The sequence below is a fragment of the Notamacropus eugenii genome, chromosome 5 (genome assembly GCF_028372415.1).
Source record: "Notamacropus eugenii isolate mMacEug1 chromosome 5, mMacEug1.pri_v2, whole genome shotgun sequence".
NCBI classification, from domain to species: Eukaryota; Metazoa; Chordata; class Mammalia; order Diprotodontia; family Macropodidae; genus Notamacropus; species Notamacropus eugenii.
Window position 1 is genome coordinate 112,034,673 of NC_092876.1, and position 16,732 is coordinate 112,051,404.

A 16,732-nucleotide genomic window follows, 5' to 3' on the forward strand; every position below is an offset into this window, starting at 1 on the left:
CAGGCAAACAAAGGTTAAGTCATTTGGCCAAGGTCACGCAACTAGTAAGTGTCTGAGGCTAGATTTGAATTCATGTCTTCCTATCAGATATTACCTACTACACCACCAAAAGACAAATTAATATGAATTTGGAGTTATTTGTTCTTTTGGATTTTCCATGCCACTGCCATTCCTGTGCCTTTATTTCTGTGATCATGAGTAACTTAAAGCTGAACTAATCAGTAATGTCCATTGCTAGTGAAAGCTAAAGATCTTTTTTTTTCTTTTTCAGGTTATGAAGATTATGATCCTCTATCTGATTCCACACACTTGGTGCCCTGGGAGACTGTGGAGATTCTTTAGAGAACAGATGGAAATGGATGGTTAGGTCCCTGCTTTTCCACACATTTTATCCAGCACTTTGGTTGACTATATGTTTAAAACAGTTTGTTACAACATGTCACCTCTATTGGCTTGAACCTTATTCTTAAAATGGTCCTTTTGTTGTTCCTGGCAATCCTGCTTTTGAAGGAAGATGCTGGTGGGAATGCTGGCTTCCTGGTGTCTGCACAGTCCAATGAGAGGAGGGTGGTCGCGCATATGCCTGGTGATATCATCATTGGGGCTTTATTTTCAGTCCACCACCAACCTACTGTGGACAAGGTCCATGAGAGGAAATGTGGAGAAGTGAGGGAACAATATGGCATTCAGAGAGTGGAGGCCATGCTCCACACCCTGGAAAGGATTAATTCAGACCCAACCCTGTTGCCCAATATTACATTGGGCTGTGAAATAAGGGATTCTTGCTGGCATTCCGCTGTGGCCCTGGAGCAGAGCATAGAGTTCATAAGGGACTCCCTCATTTCTACAGAAGAGGAAGAGGGCTTGGTGCGCTGTGTGGATGGCTCCTCCACCCCGTTCCGCTCGAAAAAACCCATAGTTGGGGTGATTGGCCCCGGCTCCAGCTCTGTGGCAATCCAGGTCCAGAACTTGCTCCAGCTGTTCAATATACCTCAGATAGCATACTCAGCCACAAGCATGGACTTAAGTGACAAAACATTGTTCAAGTATTTCATGAGGGTAGTTCCGTCAGATGCCCAACAGGCTCGGGCCATGGTGGACATCGTGAAAAGATACAACTGGACCTATGTTTCTGCTGTGCACACAGAAGGTAAATTTCTATAATGTCCAGAGATGATACCTTTCTAAGTCATTGATAGCATCTAATTTTTCTGGTTATAATATTGGTACTTGCCAAGTTAAATGTGAATACTGCTTGCTCTTCTGGCTTGGACTCAACTTTACAGATGGTTAAACAAAGTTTAAAAATTGAAAGTAGCATTAATTTTAATTTTCCATAGTGTCCATTTAAAGTTCATTAGAAGAACTGCTCAGAGGTAGAATTCATGTCATAGGCAGAATTTTAACGTCAATGGCCTGTAGAGAATGAAGAACAAAGTAAGCTTATTCTACCCAGGATGTCCCTCCCACAATATTAATTGAACTGCTGATTCACCAGTAATCTGGGTTTTAAAGGTAGATCATTAAGAAACTAAGATACCTGGCCTCTTGAAGGTTACTGGAATCTATTTAACATTTGTCTTGAGGTATCTGTAGTAGACTAAAGTTCAGGGAGGAAGGAATGAAAATCAAGAGAAATTGGTCAAGTCTCAGGAACAGTACATCATAGCTACTACTGCTGCTGGTGATGGGAACCCTTATGAGAGTGTGTCTTATGGAAAAATTGGTGAATTATGATAAAAAATTAGTATTTGAGGTAGTAGAATATCGGTCCATTGAATTTCCTTTTAACCAAAACTGTATTCTATTTCATATCTTGTCGCAGAAAATATTATAATATTTTTATGATAATTAAACATCTTGTAGGGTTTTGGGATTATGAAACTATCTACGCTTCATCATTGTCCATTTATGTTTTCTGTTTCAACCAGTTAGGTGATGGACACTTCACAATATTATTATACTGGTCTATTTAGTGGAAAGCTCACTCCTTCATTGAGTTTCCACACACAGTGGAATCTTAGCCTATGGAAATGCTGTACTTATTCTAATCCTCATGAGGAATCCCAAATATTAAAGGCTAATCAGTATTTCTTTATGTTTTCAGTTGAGAAATGAAAGGCCTGGAAACAATCCTACTATTAAAAATACTTTTGAGAGTCAAGACTCATTCATTCCTCCTGTTCTGAGATGTCACAGTACCAGCCACATTAATTGTACCCTTGGTGGATATGATAGTATTTACTAATCCACAAAGAAGCCAGTAGTTTCAGAATTCCTAGAGACAGTAGAGAGAAGGAAGTTGTATTACACCTTCAAGATTAATCTCTCTTGTTATTTCTATCACTTCTGATTTATAGGTGCTCGCAAACACTGAGAATCTGTTACCTGTACACTTTTGTATTCAACTACAAATTCATTCAAGCCTCCAAGGCAGAAAGTCACATTAGATGAGAAAGAAATAAGGGAACAGTCTATAAAGACATCTGAACCATCAGCTCCAAGTGTATTGAGAGGAGAGATGAGGAGAGATTTTTAAGAACTCTTCCTTGGAGCATTATTTGACATTGATGGGGTATACATGGCTCACTGGTCATTTATAATTATGTGTTATCTAACTGTGGTGTATAGCTACAGTTTCTTTCATGTAAGCTGAGATACTATAATTTAGATCTTCTTTCAAGATAAGTATATTTATTATAACAGTTGTGCTTGGAATTTGGGGGAAAATTTTTGTTTTGTTGAATGCAGTGATGAATCATGGTTCATTTTTCTTTTACTCTCCCTTGTTGGGTGATGAGGATTGTGTTAACTGGTATAAAGTATAAAATAGGAGAACAATCTTTTTTCCCTACTCTTCACTCCTTAGCATACATTACCAAGAAAATTAAAAAAAAATCTTTTTCACCCTGGGCATCTGTCCCATACTAAAAGGATAAAGACTAAATGTTGTAAAAATAAATCCCATAGAATGGAAAAAAGGGCATGGAATATCAAGTGAAATGACCTCAGTTCTAGCCTTGGATCTGCCACTTTCTAGCACTGTTACTCTTCTGGACTTCAGTTTCTTCTATAAAAATGAGGGAGCTACAGAAGGTTATTTATGAAGTCTGTTAAATTTATAATTATGGCACCCTATGATCTGTTTTTACCTCCCTTCTCCATCTAAAACCATCCTCCATGCCTAAGAATTGGCATACCAATCATTTTAGCAAAAAAAAAAAAATCAGGCAATATTTTAACATTCAAATGAAGCACAAGTAAGATATTTTAAGTCTGAAATTCTGTGCCTCTGTATAAGGTGTTTTGAATGTTTTAAGGACGAATTAGATAATGGGGAGTTGGAAAATCAGACAGTTGCATTTATGAGGTGAAATAAATCTTTGCTGAATACATTTTGAGAATTTGAGAGAAATATAGAATAAAGCTTTCCAAGATCCCATAAAATTTCTCATATTCAACTGAAATGTACACTAGAAATTTTTTGGAAGATAATGACTAATAGGGACAGCGACTGGATTTGTAATTTCATTGGTATAGGTATATATCAGTTGAGTCGTTCATTTAATTAATTCAGTAAGCTTTCAATAAACAGTGCCAGCCACCGTGCAATGTGCTGAGGATAAAAAAAGGGCAAAAGACTGTTCCTGCTAAAAGGGCTCACAATCTAATGGAGGAGAGGACATCCAAACAAATGAATATATATATATATCTACGTGTATAGATATATGTATAGATATATATGTATGTAACAAGCTACATGGGAAATTATTAAGAGTGAAACCATGGGGATAAAAGGGGTTGGGAAAGGTTTCCTGTAAAAGGTAGGATTTTAGTTGTATCTTAAAGAATCCAGGAAAAGTTAGTAATCAGATCAGAGAAGGGAGAGTATTCTAGCAGTGGAGGACAGTCAGAAAAAAGGTCAAAACCAAAAGATGGAGTGTATTATTCATGGAGCAGTCAGAAAGCCAATATCACTATGTCAAAGAGTGAGTATCAGGATGTAAAGTTACATAAAACCAGAAAGGAAGAGGGGGCTATGTTATGAAGGGCTTCAAATATCCGACAGAGCATTTTGTAGTTGCTCCTGGAACACACTGGATATTATTGAATGAGGGGATAGGGTGACATGATGAGACCTGAATTTTAGGAAAATCATTTTAGTGACTGAATGAAGAATGGATTGGAGTGGGGAAAGACCTGAGGCAGGCAGACCCACCATGAGGTTATTGCAGTAATCATCAGTATTGAGGACCTGCACCAGAGTGGTTTCAATCTCAGAGGAGAGAAAGGGACATATTTGAGAGAGGTTACAATGGGGAAATAGACAGTTCAAGGCAACAGCTTGGATATGAGGGAAGAGAGATAATGAGGAATTCAGTATGACTCCTAGTTTCTGAATCTGAGAGACAAGGATAGTGTTGCCCTCTACATTAATGTGGAAGGAAAGAGGTAGATAGGATTATTAGGCCTCTTTCTGTGTAAGAAATCGAAAGTATGGAGAAGTAACATAGTTTAATTCCTTCAATAAGCATTTATTAAGGACTTACTTTGTGCCTGAAACTGAGCTTCTGTAGATGCTAAGGATACAGAAAAAAGCAATGAAAGAGTCCAGGTTCTCAAGGAACTTTTACATTTTTGGAGAAACATAATTATCCAAATGTCAATGCAAAATTAAGGAAAAGTATTTTTTTTCCTCTAATAACTAAGATGAAGATGGGTAGAGGTCTGGCATAGGAGGTGGCACTTGGAGGTTTTCCTCACATGGTAGAATTTTAAGACCCTCTAGAGATTCTCTAGTCCAACCTGTCATGGTTGCACAACCTACAAGTGACAGTTCTAGGGCTAGAATTCAAAATTCCCCATTCCTGACTCAGGTCACACTCCCACTCTATTGAACTGTCTCTCTCTCAGGTCACACTCCCTCTCTATTGAATCCGTCTCTATCCCCACACAGAGGCAATCTTTTGAATATGACCATATTCATTTTTAGTTAGCCCTCAAAACTGGGCCTTTTCTGTTTCCCAGGGAAAAAATTAATTACAGTCACAAGAAAATAAATTTAAAAAGAGACATACTGCACCAAGTTGACCTCACAGAAGGCCTCACTTTTTGGTGGGTCTTGTGATAAGAACAGACTGTACCTGGATGTTAATATTCACATCTTCATTTCAGACTTCTAAATTCTCTCCTTCAGATGCTAATTATAGGGAGCAGCAGACTATGTTTCTTTTTAAGAGCTCAAGAACATATTGTCAAGCGACACAGCTTTATGTGTCAACCTGTGGCCTTGGTAATTCATCAGTGCAAGTAGTGATGAAGACTTCATCCAAGCACATTGGCAAATACATCTTGGCAAAGCCTATAGATTTCACCAAATATTGATTCTTTGAAGATTTTTTTTGGCAGGGGTATTTCTTGTCAGCTATATGCATATTCTGGTTGCATGAAAGGAGAGGTTGCAGTCTGATGACACATTTTATTCCCAACACATCAAAGAGAAACTGGTTGCAAGAGAAATTGAATAGTCTATTTTTCCCTCTGTTGCTTAGTGAATTTTGAACCAATAAAAGGTGATAAATGTAACCATCTACCTAGTCTTGGTACTCATGGGGAAAGGGACCATTTTTTCCTTTGTATTTTAACAGCATTAAAACAAAATAAAATTCCAAGGCATTCATTATAACAAAAAGGTATAAGTTTTGAACAAAAGGGTAGATAATCAATCACTTCTACCAGCATGGGAATCAGAAGACTAGAGTTTGAATATCAGCTCTGCTACTTACTGCCTGAGTGACTTTGTGGAAGTCACTTCACTCTTTGGGTCTCCATTTCTTCAGCTACAAAAGGAGGGATTTGGATGAGATGGCATCTACTTTGCTTTCTGGCTTTAGCTTTCTCGTCTTATAATACAGCAGAGAAAAAAATAGATCAGAAAATAAAGCATCCAGCTTGTATCATCTCTTCTGACATGAATTTAAATTTAGACTGTTTCTTTGATCTTTCTGAACCTTATTTTTTTTCACCTGTCAAAAGCGGATAATACCATAGGTACTATGTCCCAGGGAGATAATTTCACAGAATCTCAGTGCTGGGATTTCAGAGACTAACAAATGTGACTGATCACTGATTAAGAGATCCTTCTAGAGTGGACATACCAAGTGATGATCCAGCCTTGGCTGGATGCCTTTTAATTAGGGTGAGCCACTACTGTCTGAAGCACTCAGTCCTTCTTTTGGATAGCTCTTAACCTTAGGAAGTTGTTTCTTGTATTGATCCTAGATAGAACTCTTTGCAATGGTTACCTACTGATCTTTGTGCTGCCTTCTGAAAATAAGCAAAACAAGTCAAATTTTTCTTCCAGATGATAATCTTTTAGAAACATAAAGACAGCTATCTATCCACTCTAGTCTATCTTATCTCACCTCCAAATCGAACATCACTAACTTTTTCATATTCCCACAAGGAATAATCCACAATTTTGATTATCTTCTTCCAGTCATCCCCCAGTTTTATCAATGTTCCTCCTAAAAATGTGAGCAGGTAGTGCACTGGATAGAATGGTAGGCCCGAGTCAGGAAGACTCATCTTTTTCCGTTCAATTCTCACCTCCGACACTTAATAGCTTTGTGACCCTGGATGAGTCACATCAGTTTCTTTTGCTTCAGTTTCCTCATCTATAAAATTAGCTGTGGAAAGAAATGACAAACCACTTCTGTATCTTTGCTAAGGAAATGCCAAATGGGGTCGTGAAGAGTTGGACACGACTGAAAATGAAAATGTGTCAGAACAATGACAAAAACCAAGTTGATCTGACAGCACAGTATATAACTTCCCCAGTTCTGTACTCTACACCTCTCTTAATGTGGGTGAATCACATTTTGCTCTTGTAACACATTGTTGACTAGTATTGAGATGAAAATTGAGTCTGGCTCATCAAGCAATTCTGAATTTACCTTATGTTATTATTGTCTGGACCACATTTTGCTATCTTGCCTACAGCAACAGCATAAGAGAGTTTGTCAAATGCTTTCCTAAAAGTGAGATAAATCTAGGTAAGTATTCATAAATTGAGGAACTCCTTCTGGGTCTTTGTGATTTCTACTTCCCTTTATAGTTCTTTAATAATCACACTTTCAGGAATATATTGTAATTTTTTTCCCCCAGGAATCAAATCAATCTCACTGGTCAATTACTTATAGACTTCGTCCTCTTCCTCTTTTTGAAAACTGGTACATCATTTGCTTTTCTTCATTCCTAAAGAACCTTTTCTATCCTCTGTGGCATTTCAAAGATAATTTATAGGAGCTTAGCCAGCTCTTTGAAAATTCTCTGTGATGCAGAACATGTAGATCTGATGATCATTGGATCATAAGATCACAAGTGTAGAGCTGGAAAAGACTTCAGAAAATTCCTTGTATAACCCACCTTATTTTACCAATGAGGATATTCTGACCCATACAGACCAAATGACTTGCTTTAACTCATACAAATAGTGACATATGTTGCATTTGAACCTTTTCTTCTAATTACAAATCCTGTGCCCTTTGTACAAAAAAGAGTACTTTCAATTTTATTTTTTATTTTACATCTCTGTACCTCAATTTCCTTTGCTTGCAAAATTACAAGTTTAAATAGATTCATTTCTGAATTTATTTTTCAGTCTCTAAATTTCTCACCAGCTGTAACAGAGAACTCATGGTCTCTGTTCCATGAATAAACTGAGTCCCCAAAACAGCAACATTTTTTTCCCTGAGGTTACCAAATTAGTTACAGAAACAGGAATATGGTAAGAGAATTCTAGAATCTTAATGTTGGAAGGAAATATTTAGATATTATTTTAGGTAATACAATTTATTTCCCTAAAATAGGTCTTTTCTGATGTTTCTAGTAGACTATAACTTCTTCAGCGTGTTCATCTGTCTGGAGTGAATATGGAGGATAATGCTTTCATTTATCTCTAATACCCAGGCATGATAGCTTGTGGTTTGCCTGTATCTTAATTCATGTCACTGTGACTCAGTGACAAACTTTAAATACGAAGCATGGATACAGGTGGGAGCATCACAATTAACTGTCAAATAATCATTTATCTAGAAAGCATTCCTCATTGTCAGAGTATACAGCATTTAGATACAAAATTATGGATGCAACTTTCTGGAGGTACTATGTGATCCCTTTGTTAAGTACCAGATCCCCTAGGCTTCTATGGATGGAAGTTTATTTCTCAGGGTTCTGAAGGTGAAAGGAGTGTGCTCTAAAGCAAAACAAACTGAAAGCAGAATTTTAGTTATATTCATAAATAACTTGTGTATGAACTTACAGAAATCAATGCACCAAGGTCACATACTACATTAATTCTAAACAGTGACTGTAAATTACTATATTCTTTTGAGAATCTAACAAATAATATATGCTTTAGGAGCCCTCAATCTAGCTGGATTGTAGTGTAATCAGCAGCAGCCCAAGCACTCATTCAGAGTCTAAAACAATATGGAATTTGGAGACATTTTATCCCCAAGCACCAGAGTTGCATCCTGGTGACAGTCTGGTCCACTGCAGGTCAAACAGATGTATTCTTACTTCTTCGGGGAGATAAGTACAACAAAGGTTAAGTAGGTATATAGTTGAGGAGAAATGGTGTATAGACATATTGCTTCATAAAATTTAGAACTGAAAGGGAATTTAGAGATCACTTAGGCATATTACAACTGGATTCTAGCAAAATGTCTGATAAAGCCTTTTATCATGGTCTCCTGGGAAAAATAGGAAGATGTGGAATAGGTAATAGCAGAGCTATGTAGGTTGAGAACTAACTGGTTTATTGACTGAACTGAAATAGTGATTGATGGGTCAATGACAATGTGGAGGCTCATAGCAGGAGCTTAACAAGTATTTGCTCATTGATTGATGTGTTTAGTGGGGGCTCTGTACGGTTACCCTGTTTGGTTTATTATTTTCATCAATGACTATTCCTATCAACATTTATATTTAATGTTTTAAATTCTATGTGTTCAATGAATGCAGAGAGGACATTCTTATCAAAGTTCTAGATGACACAAGTCTAAAAATAATAGCCAATAAGTTGTAGTATGTGAATGTTATGGAATCCTATTGTGCTAAAGGAAATGATGAACAAGAAGACTTCAAAGAGGCCTGGAAGGACTTATGTGAGCTGATGCTGAGAGAAAGGAGCAGAACCAGGAGATCATTGTACACAATAACAACTACAGTATGGGAGGCATTTTTCTGGTAGACTTAGCCCTTACAGCAATGCAAGTACCTAAAACATTCCCAAAGGACTCTTAAGGCAAATTGCCATCTGCATCCAGAGAAGGAAGAATGGAATTGAATCACAGAATGAAGCAGAATATTTTCTCTTGTGTTTTGTTTTGTTTGGGTTTTTCTCATGGTTTCTCCCATTCATTTTAATTCTTCTAAGCAAGATGATTAATGTGAAAATGTATTTAATAAGAACATATGTATAGAAACCATATAAGATTGCATGCCATCTTGGAAAGAAGGGGGAGGGGGAGAAAATCTAAGACTTATGGAAGTGATTGTAGAAAACTGAAAACAAATACATTAATAAAAAAATAAAGCTACCATCCATTGAAGAGGAAAAAAGTCATCCCAATATGAGGAATCTATAAACTTTGTTTTACTTTGACAGAAAAAAAAGAATCTAAAATTAATTGAATAGATGGGAAATGATGGGTCTAGTCTCATAATTTAATATTGAATATGAATAAATGCAAAGTGCTGCACTTGAACTTTTTTTAATCACCTGAATAAGAATAGGAAAAGGGAAATATAACTCTACATCAATACAAATGGGAATGACTTTGTTGTTTTAGTGGATTGTAGGGTTCATATTGTTTAACAATATCATAGCAGTCAGAAATGCAACATAATCACGGGGTGTATTAACAGATACATGATACCTAGAACATGAAAAAGAAAGGTCACAATCCAACAATAATGGTCCCCGAAAAAAAATACCTGAAGTGTTAGCTCAGTTCTGCAACATATCATTGTATTTTATATTATTTTTATATCATTAGAGAAAGGATATTGACAAGACAGAAGATTCTAGGGGAGGACCCTAAGATAATGAGAAGATTTGAAACCATGCCATCCCCAAATAAGTTGATGAAATTAGATATGCTTAGTTTAGATAAGGAAATATTTAGAAAACTATTATGACTATCTTTGAATACCTAACAAAGTGTCAGACATGTTTATAGTGTTGATTAAAAGCAAAGGGGTAGAACTATAGGGAATCATATTATATCTCAATAGAAAATATGTTTCACAGGCATACAACAGTGAGGTCAGCACAATGGCTCTCTAGACCTTCAGTTTGGTACTCATTCTAGTAGCTCTTCTCTCCCAAACTTTTCTTCAGAACCTTTCAAACACTGAGCTAGCTTTGGCAATGTGTGTGTCAGCCTCATTGTCAATGTGTACATCCCTGGAAAGTACATTACCAAGGTAAGTGAACTTATCTACAGCATTCAAAATTTCTCCATTTGTTGTAACCAATAGTTCATGCCATCATGAAATTGATGTACAGTACTGATGAACTTCTCTGGGCAACCAAATTTGACATAATTTTCCATAAGCCCTCATAACTAACAGTGTCAAAGGCCTTGGTCAGTTGTACAAACGTTGTGTACAGATCTCTGTTCTGCTCCTGGCATTTCTCCTGGAGTTGTTGGGCAGCAAACACCATGTTGACTGTTCCCCAACCCTTTCTGAAGCCACACTGGCTCTCAGGTGGATGATCATCTTCCAGGTGAAGGATCAGCCTATTAAGAAGGACTCTAGCAAGAATTTTACCAGCAATGACTAAGACAGAGACACCCCCCCACACACCTCCCAGTCCCCCCTACCTATGATTGTCACAGGACAATCTATTCCCTGAAGGTCTACAGAGTGATTGTGCTGACCTCGTGGTTGGATGCCTGTGAAACATGGACAGTCTACCAACATCATACCAGGAAACAGAATTGCTTCCATTTGAACTGTCTTAGGAAGATTCTGAGGATGACCTGGCAGGTTAAATTACCAGACACTGAAGTCCTTGCTCGACCTGAACTGCCAAGCATTCAAACTATACTTCAGACAGCACAACTCTGATGGGCTGACCATGTCGTTGGAATGCAAAATGTACACTTGCCAAAAAGACTATTTTATGGAGAAGTCACATGGGAGAGGTGATCACATGGTGGGCAGAAGAAGTGATACAAGGACACTCTCAAGAACTTTGGATTTGATTGTGTGACATGGGAGACACAGGCATGAGACCACTCAGCATGGCATTCCCACATCAGAAAGGATGCTGTGCTCTATGAGCAAAGCAGAACTGAGACAGCACAAAGTAAACATAGGATGCGCAAATTTGGAGTATACCACCCCAAATATTCACATGTACTATTTCTACCTAATCTCTGGTAGAACTTTCTGAGCTCATATTGATCTGATCAGCCACAGTCAGACGCACTGAAACTTGAGTTTATCGTGGTGATATAATTTTAGTCCTCTTCGAGAAAGAAGGACAACAGTCAATAGAAAATAAAATTCCCTATTAAAATTGTTCAAAGAAGGAGATGTTGAGTTTTCCATAATTAGGGGCCAATGCTGTTTATATTGCCTCTTCTTTGTTTCCCCAGAATTTAGTACAGTGATTGGAATATAAAAGATACCTAAGAACATTTATTTCTTGATTGATTCAAGTATATGTTTAAAGATAATTTATCAATGTGCACAATTCCTGTTAGGGATAGCTTGTACTAGATGACTTTGAGATTCATTTCAACCTTTAGATTCTGTGTTTGAACCTGAGAAAGACATTAATTTAGAAAGTCCAGTGTCACCCATGGCATCCTGGTTGTCCTGAATTTTATCTTGCTACTGCACTCTGATGCTTTTGGAAGAAAGAGTAAGTATGATGACTTTTGGCAGCTCTGCCTCACCTAAAACAAGATATCACAATCTTGTTGTCATAGGCCCTCTCTGAGAATGAAGAACAATTGACAAACAAGTAAACCACAACAACTGTACCCTATATGATTAGGAAAGGTGGAGTTTTAGGAGATAATATGCTCCCTTTAAACTCAGGGATCAAAACTACCAAATTGAGGCATTTATATATCCTCACAAAAATGAAGAAAAACAACAACAAACCCTTGGCATTAGAGTACATTTTTTTAAAGGATATTTGAAGGATAAAGAAAAATGTAATGGAAAGAACTCCGCATTGAAAGTCTGAAGACCTGAATCTTAGTGTAAGAACTGTCACTATTTAGCAGTGTGAAGTAAATAACAACTTCTCTTGACCTGTTGCCTCCAATGAGATTGTTGGGTCATAGATTACAGATTTTGAACCAGGGAGGATATCGTAGGTCTTTTAGCCCAACCCAATTATTTTACAAACAGAGAAACTGAAACCTCTAATCATGAATTGACTTGCCCAAAGTCAGCAGTGATAGAGAAGAGATTTGCACTCAAGCCATCAGACTCTAAATCTAGCACTTTTCCCAGATCTCTAATGGCCATTCCAACTATAATGACATGATTATGTCATCTCCGGAGCAGTTTCCTCATTGACAAATTGAGATGATGCTGGAGTCAGAGGACTTAGTATCAAATCTTCCTTCTGAGGTTTCTGTCTGTGAGATTTCATAACACTTAACTATCCTAGACTTTGGTTCCCTCCTCTTTGTTTTTTTGATAGCATTTTAATTTTTTTCTGATTACATATAAAGATAATTTTTTAACATTCATTAAAATTTTGATTTCCAAATTTTCTCCCTCCCTCATTTCCCTCCCCCCACCTAAGATGGTAAGCAATATTTGTTACATATGTAGGTTATATATGTACAATAATGTGATACATATTTACCCATTAGCCATGGAGTGAAAGAAGAAACAGACCAGAAGAAAAAAAATAGAGAAAGTGAAAATAGTATGCATTGATCTCCTTTCAAACTCCATTAGGTCTTTCATGGATGTGAGTAGCATTTTTCATCATAAGTCCTTTGGAATTGTTTTGGATCATTGTACCGCTGAGTAGAGCTAAGCCATTCACAGTTGATCATCACACAATATTTCTGTTACTGTATGCATATAGTGTTCTCCTGGTTCTGCTCACTTCCCTTTGCATTGGTTCATGTACATATTTTCATTTTCTCATCTTTAAAAAGAATTTGTTGGACTCTATAACTATTGAAGGATCTTCCAGTTCAGTATCTTTTATCATGACTTTTAAAGTCTCTTACATCTTTTGGTCTCTGTTTTGGAAGTCTATAGTGTTTTAAGGGCAGCTAGGTGGTGCAGTGGATAGAACATTGGGCTTGAAATCAGGAAGACTCATCTTCATGAATTCAAATCTGGCCTCAGACATTTACTAGTGGTGTGACTCTGGACAAATCACTTAATCCTGTTTGTTTCAGTTTCCTTATCTGTAAAATGGACTGGAGAAGGACAAGGCAAACCATTCCAGTATCTTTGACAAGAAAACCCCAAATGAGGTCATGAAGAAGCAAACATGACTGAACAACAAAATAGAACTTAAACCACTTGCCAATTATAAAAATATTAAAGTATAATATATTATTTTTATTAGAAACAGCAGGAAGACTGTAAGCATTTCATTAGATGCATAAATTGTCCCTAATCCTTGAGGAGATGATTGTTTTTCTGTAACCTGGAAGATGAACCCTAAATTGAACCTAAACAAGTGCTTAGAAAATGGGCCATGGGATAATGAAATACAATGATTTGATCAGAGTGACTATTTTTCCAAAAATTAAATCCTGAGTTCACACTCCTCAGAATGTATAGCACATTTTAATCTAATACTTCCCTCTCTATATATGTTGCAGCTATGTCAGGAAACATTTGTTTAGAGATTTATGTCAAAGATTGCAAATAGCATCAGCCTAAGAACAGAACTTGTAGATCCTTTCTCTTTTAACATCATTGCTTTTATATTCATTTAGCTTAGAGAGGACCAAGGAAACAAGAATTTTTAAGGATAACTAGGTAGAGCAGTGGATATGTTGTTGGGTTAGGAGACAGGAAGTTATTAGTTCAAATTCTGCCTGAGATACTTACGAGCTCTATGACTTGGGACAGGTTGTTAAAGCTTTCTGATTCTCAATTTACTCATCTGTAAAATAAGGATAACGACAGAACTGACTCTATACAGTTATTATAAGGATCAAATGAGATAATATATAATGATTTATAACATAAAATAAGTTAATATGTAAAGTGTTGTAGAAATGTTAGCTATTTTTATTTTAGCCATGCAAATTAAATTTGAATGCTCTAGTTCACAGATATCAATTCAGAAACTTAGAGTTTCAATAGGGTTCAGAAAGAAGTTTCCCTATACCAAGAAGTCAGCAAACGATAAGCGGGGGTAAAGGGAAGTTAAGAATATTCACATGGGATCATAATAAAGATCCAAATATAACTTTTTTCTTTTTTTGCATTTTTTAAATTAATTTGTTTTCAGTTTTCAACAATCATAAATTTCCATAAATTTTAACTTTTCTCACCTTTCCTCCCTGAGATGGCATGCAATCCTGTATGAGTTCTACACATACATATAACTTTTTTCTTAAAAATGGAAAAAAATATTAACACAGATATAGGCATTGCCCCAAGACTTTTTATTCCTATTCCCATTTATAAATTTGATATATTAATAATGACTTCCTTCAGAGGGTGCTTATGAGAAAAAAATGTGAATGTGGTCAATTACAAGGCATTTTATCTAAACATTATATAAATATAAACAGCATGTGACATAGATTTTCAACTAGCACGCTTTGCTCCAAATGATTTTGAGGGATATCAGTTGTCTTTTTGCCCAGGATGCTTTCTCATGCCTGGAATGTACTCCCTCCTCACCTCCACCTCTTGAAAAACAGTTTCCTTAAAAGAACAGTTCAAATGACACCTCTTACATAAGACTTTTATGACTTCCCCACAGTGTTTCCTCTATAAAAGAACTTCATGTATATAATATATGTATGCACACACATATATGTTTGCACTTTTATACCCCAATTTTCAAGTCTAACTCAAAACAATAAACAAATTGATACTAATATTCCTGATAAGAATGAATCAGTCAGTTGACTTATGGTTCCCAGCATTCTTCTTTCTGACTTTCCTGTTTTGTTTTCTTTTCCCATATTAGAATGTCAACTCTTTGAGGGCAGAGTTTGTTTCATGTTTTGTCTTTGTGTTTTCAGCACCTAGCTCACTGCCATGTCTGGCATATAGCAGGCATCTGATAAATGCCTTTTGATTGTTCAGATTTTAAATATTAAGCAAGAGGTTCTTTAGGAAATTCCTTTCTCATCTTAATTTTCTTCTTTTGAAGAGACATTTACAAAAGTAGCCATGCAGGCAAAAAGGTAAGCGTCCAGGAAAAAAAAGAAAACAAAACCTTTAAGCTTTAGGGATCAGATATGTCAGATTACTGCAGGCTGGAGCAGACCTGGGAAGGGGTAAGAGATGCACATCATAGGGGAAAGACATCAGTCAAGAAACCTAGGGTTTAAAAAGACGTTTCCCTGTACTGTGAAGTCAGCAAGCAATTAGCAGGGGTAAAGGGAAGTTAACACCATTGACGTAGGACCAGTACAGATAACGAAATAGAGTTGTGTGGAATGACAGTATAATCCAAGGGATCAGGAGTAAGATGAGAGAGCTATTTGGAGCACAGCATATGACTGACTTACATTTTTACTTTATTTTTCTGGACATCATGCCAGATGACAGAAAATAGTTGATGGATGATCTGTGCTGCATCCATGAATTTTCAGGTTGTGTGATACAGTCACCTTACAGGACCCACCAAGTGTCCTCACAATGCCAAGCATCTGAATATATGAATGTATGTTTGAAATGATTTAACATTTTTCATTTAAGTATTTGCTTTGTAGATACAATCTAATGCTCAAAATTTCAAGTCATTAGTTTCTCTGGTTTCTTCTGAATATAGATGTGATTGCTTATTCAGCCATACTTAAGCATCAGAGTCTGTTTACATGACAAAAAGCAGGTCAAGACAGATAAATCTTTAGACAATCAGGGGAGGCAGAGAAATGCAATAGAAAATTCAAAGAATTCAGAATCAGAGGCCCTAAGTTTACATGTTTTGTCTTACATTTACTTTACTACCTATGTGATCTTGATCTGGGCCAAGTCATCTTAATGCATATAACTGAAATTTTCCTATATAAGCCTTTATCTTTTTCCTGTACATAAGTACCATCATATGCCTCTAGGACATTTCTGTCTCAAATGTCCCATAGGCATGTCAAACTCAACCTGCCCAAAATATAACTGAGTATCTTCCCTCCTAAAATCCACCACTCTGTCTGAATTTCCTATATTGGTCATGGGAACCAACTTCCTTCCAATTAAACAGCTTCTCAATCTCAGAGTCATCCTCAGCTCTTCACTCTCCTTCACCAAACTTCAGCATGCAATCTTTTGCCAGATATTCATGAATCTACTTACATAGCCACTCTTAATTTTTCCCTTTGTTTCCACTCGCTTGGCCACTTCTCTAGTTCAGAGACTCATTACCTTTTATCTCAATTATTCTAGTAGCCAAGAAGTTTCAATGGCTTTCTGATTCCTCTTGGGGAAGATTAAGCATAACAGAAACAAGAAAGAAAAAGAGAGGTGTATTTAAAGGTCA

At 36.6% G+C, this 16,732-nt stretch overlaps 1 protein-coding gene across 2 annotated transcripts in view; it reads left to right on the forward strand.

Annotated features, from left to right (window-relative positions):
- Positions 1-298: 298 nt before the first annotated feature.
- The window catches only part of GRM5 (glutamate metabotropic receptor 5), a 661,865-nt gene continuing 645,431 nt past the window's right edge, over positions 299-16,732 (forward strand). For both annotated transcript variants that reach the window (XM_072616794.1, XM_072616795.1), the window contains exon 1: positions 299-1,150. In XM_072616794.1, the coding sequence (XP_072472895.1) occupies positions 472-1,150 (679 nt within the window). In that variant the 5' untranslated portion in view covers positions 299-471. The remainder of the gene's footprint in view (positions 1,151-16,732) is intronic.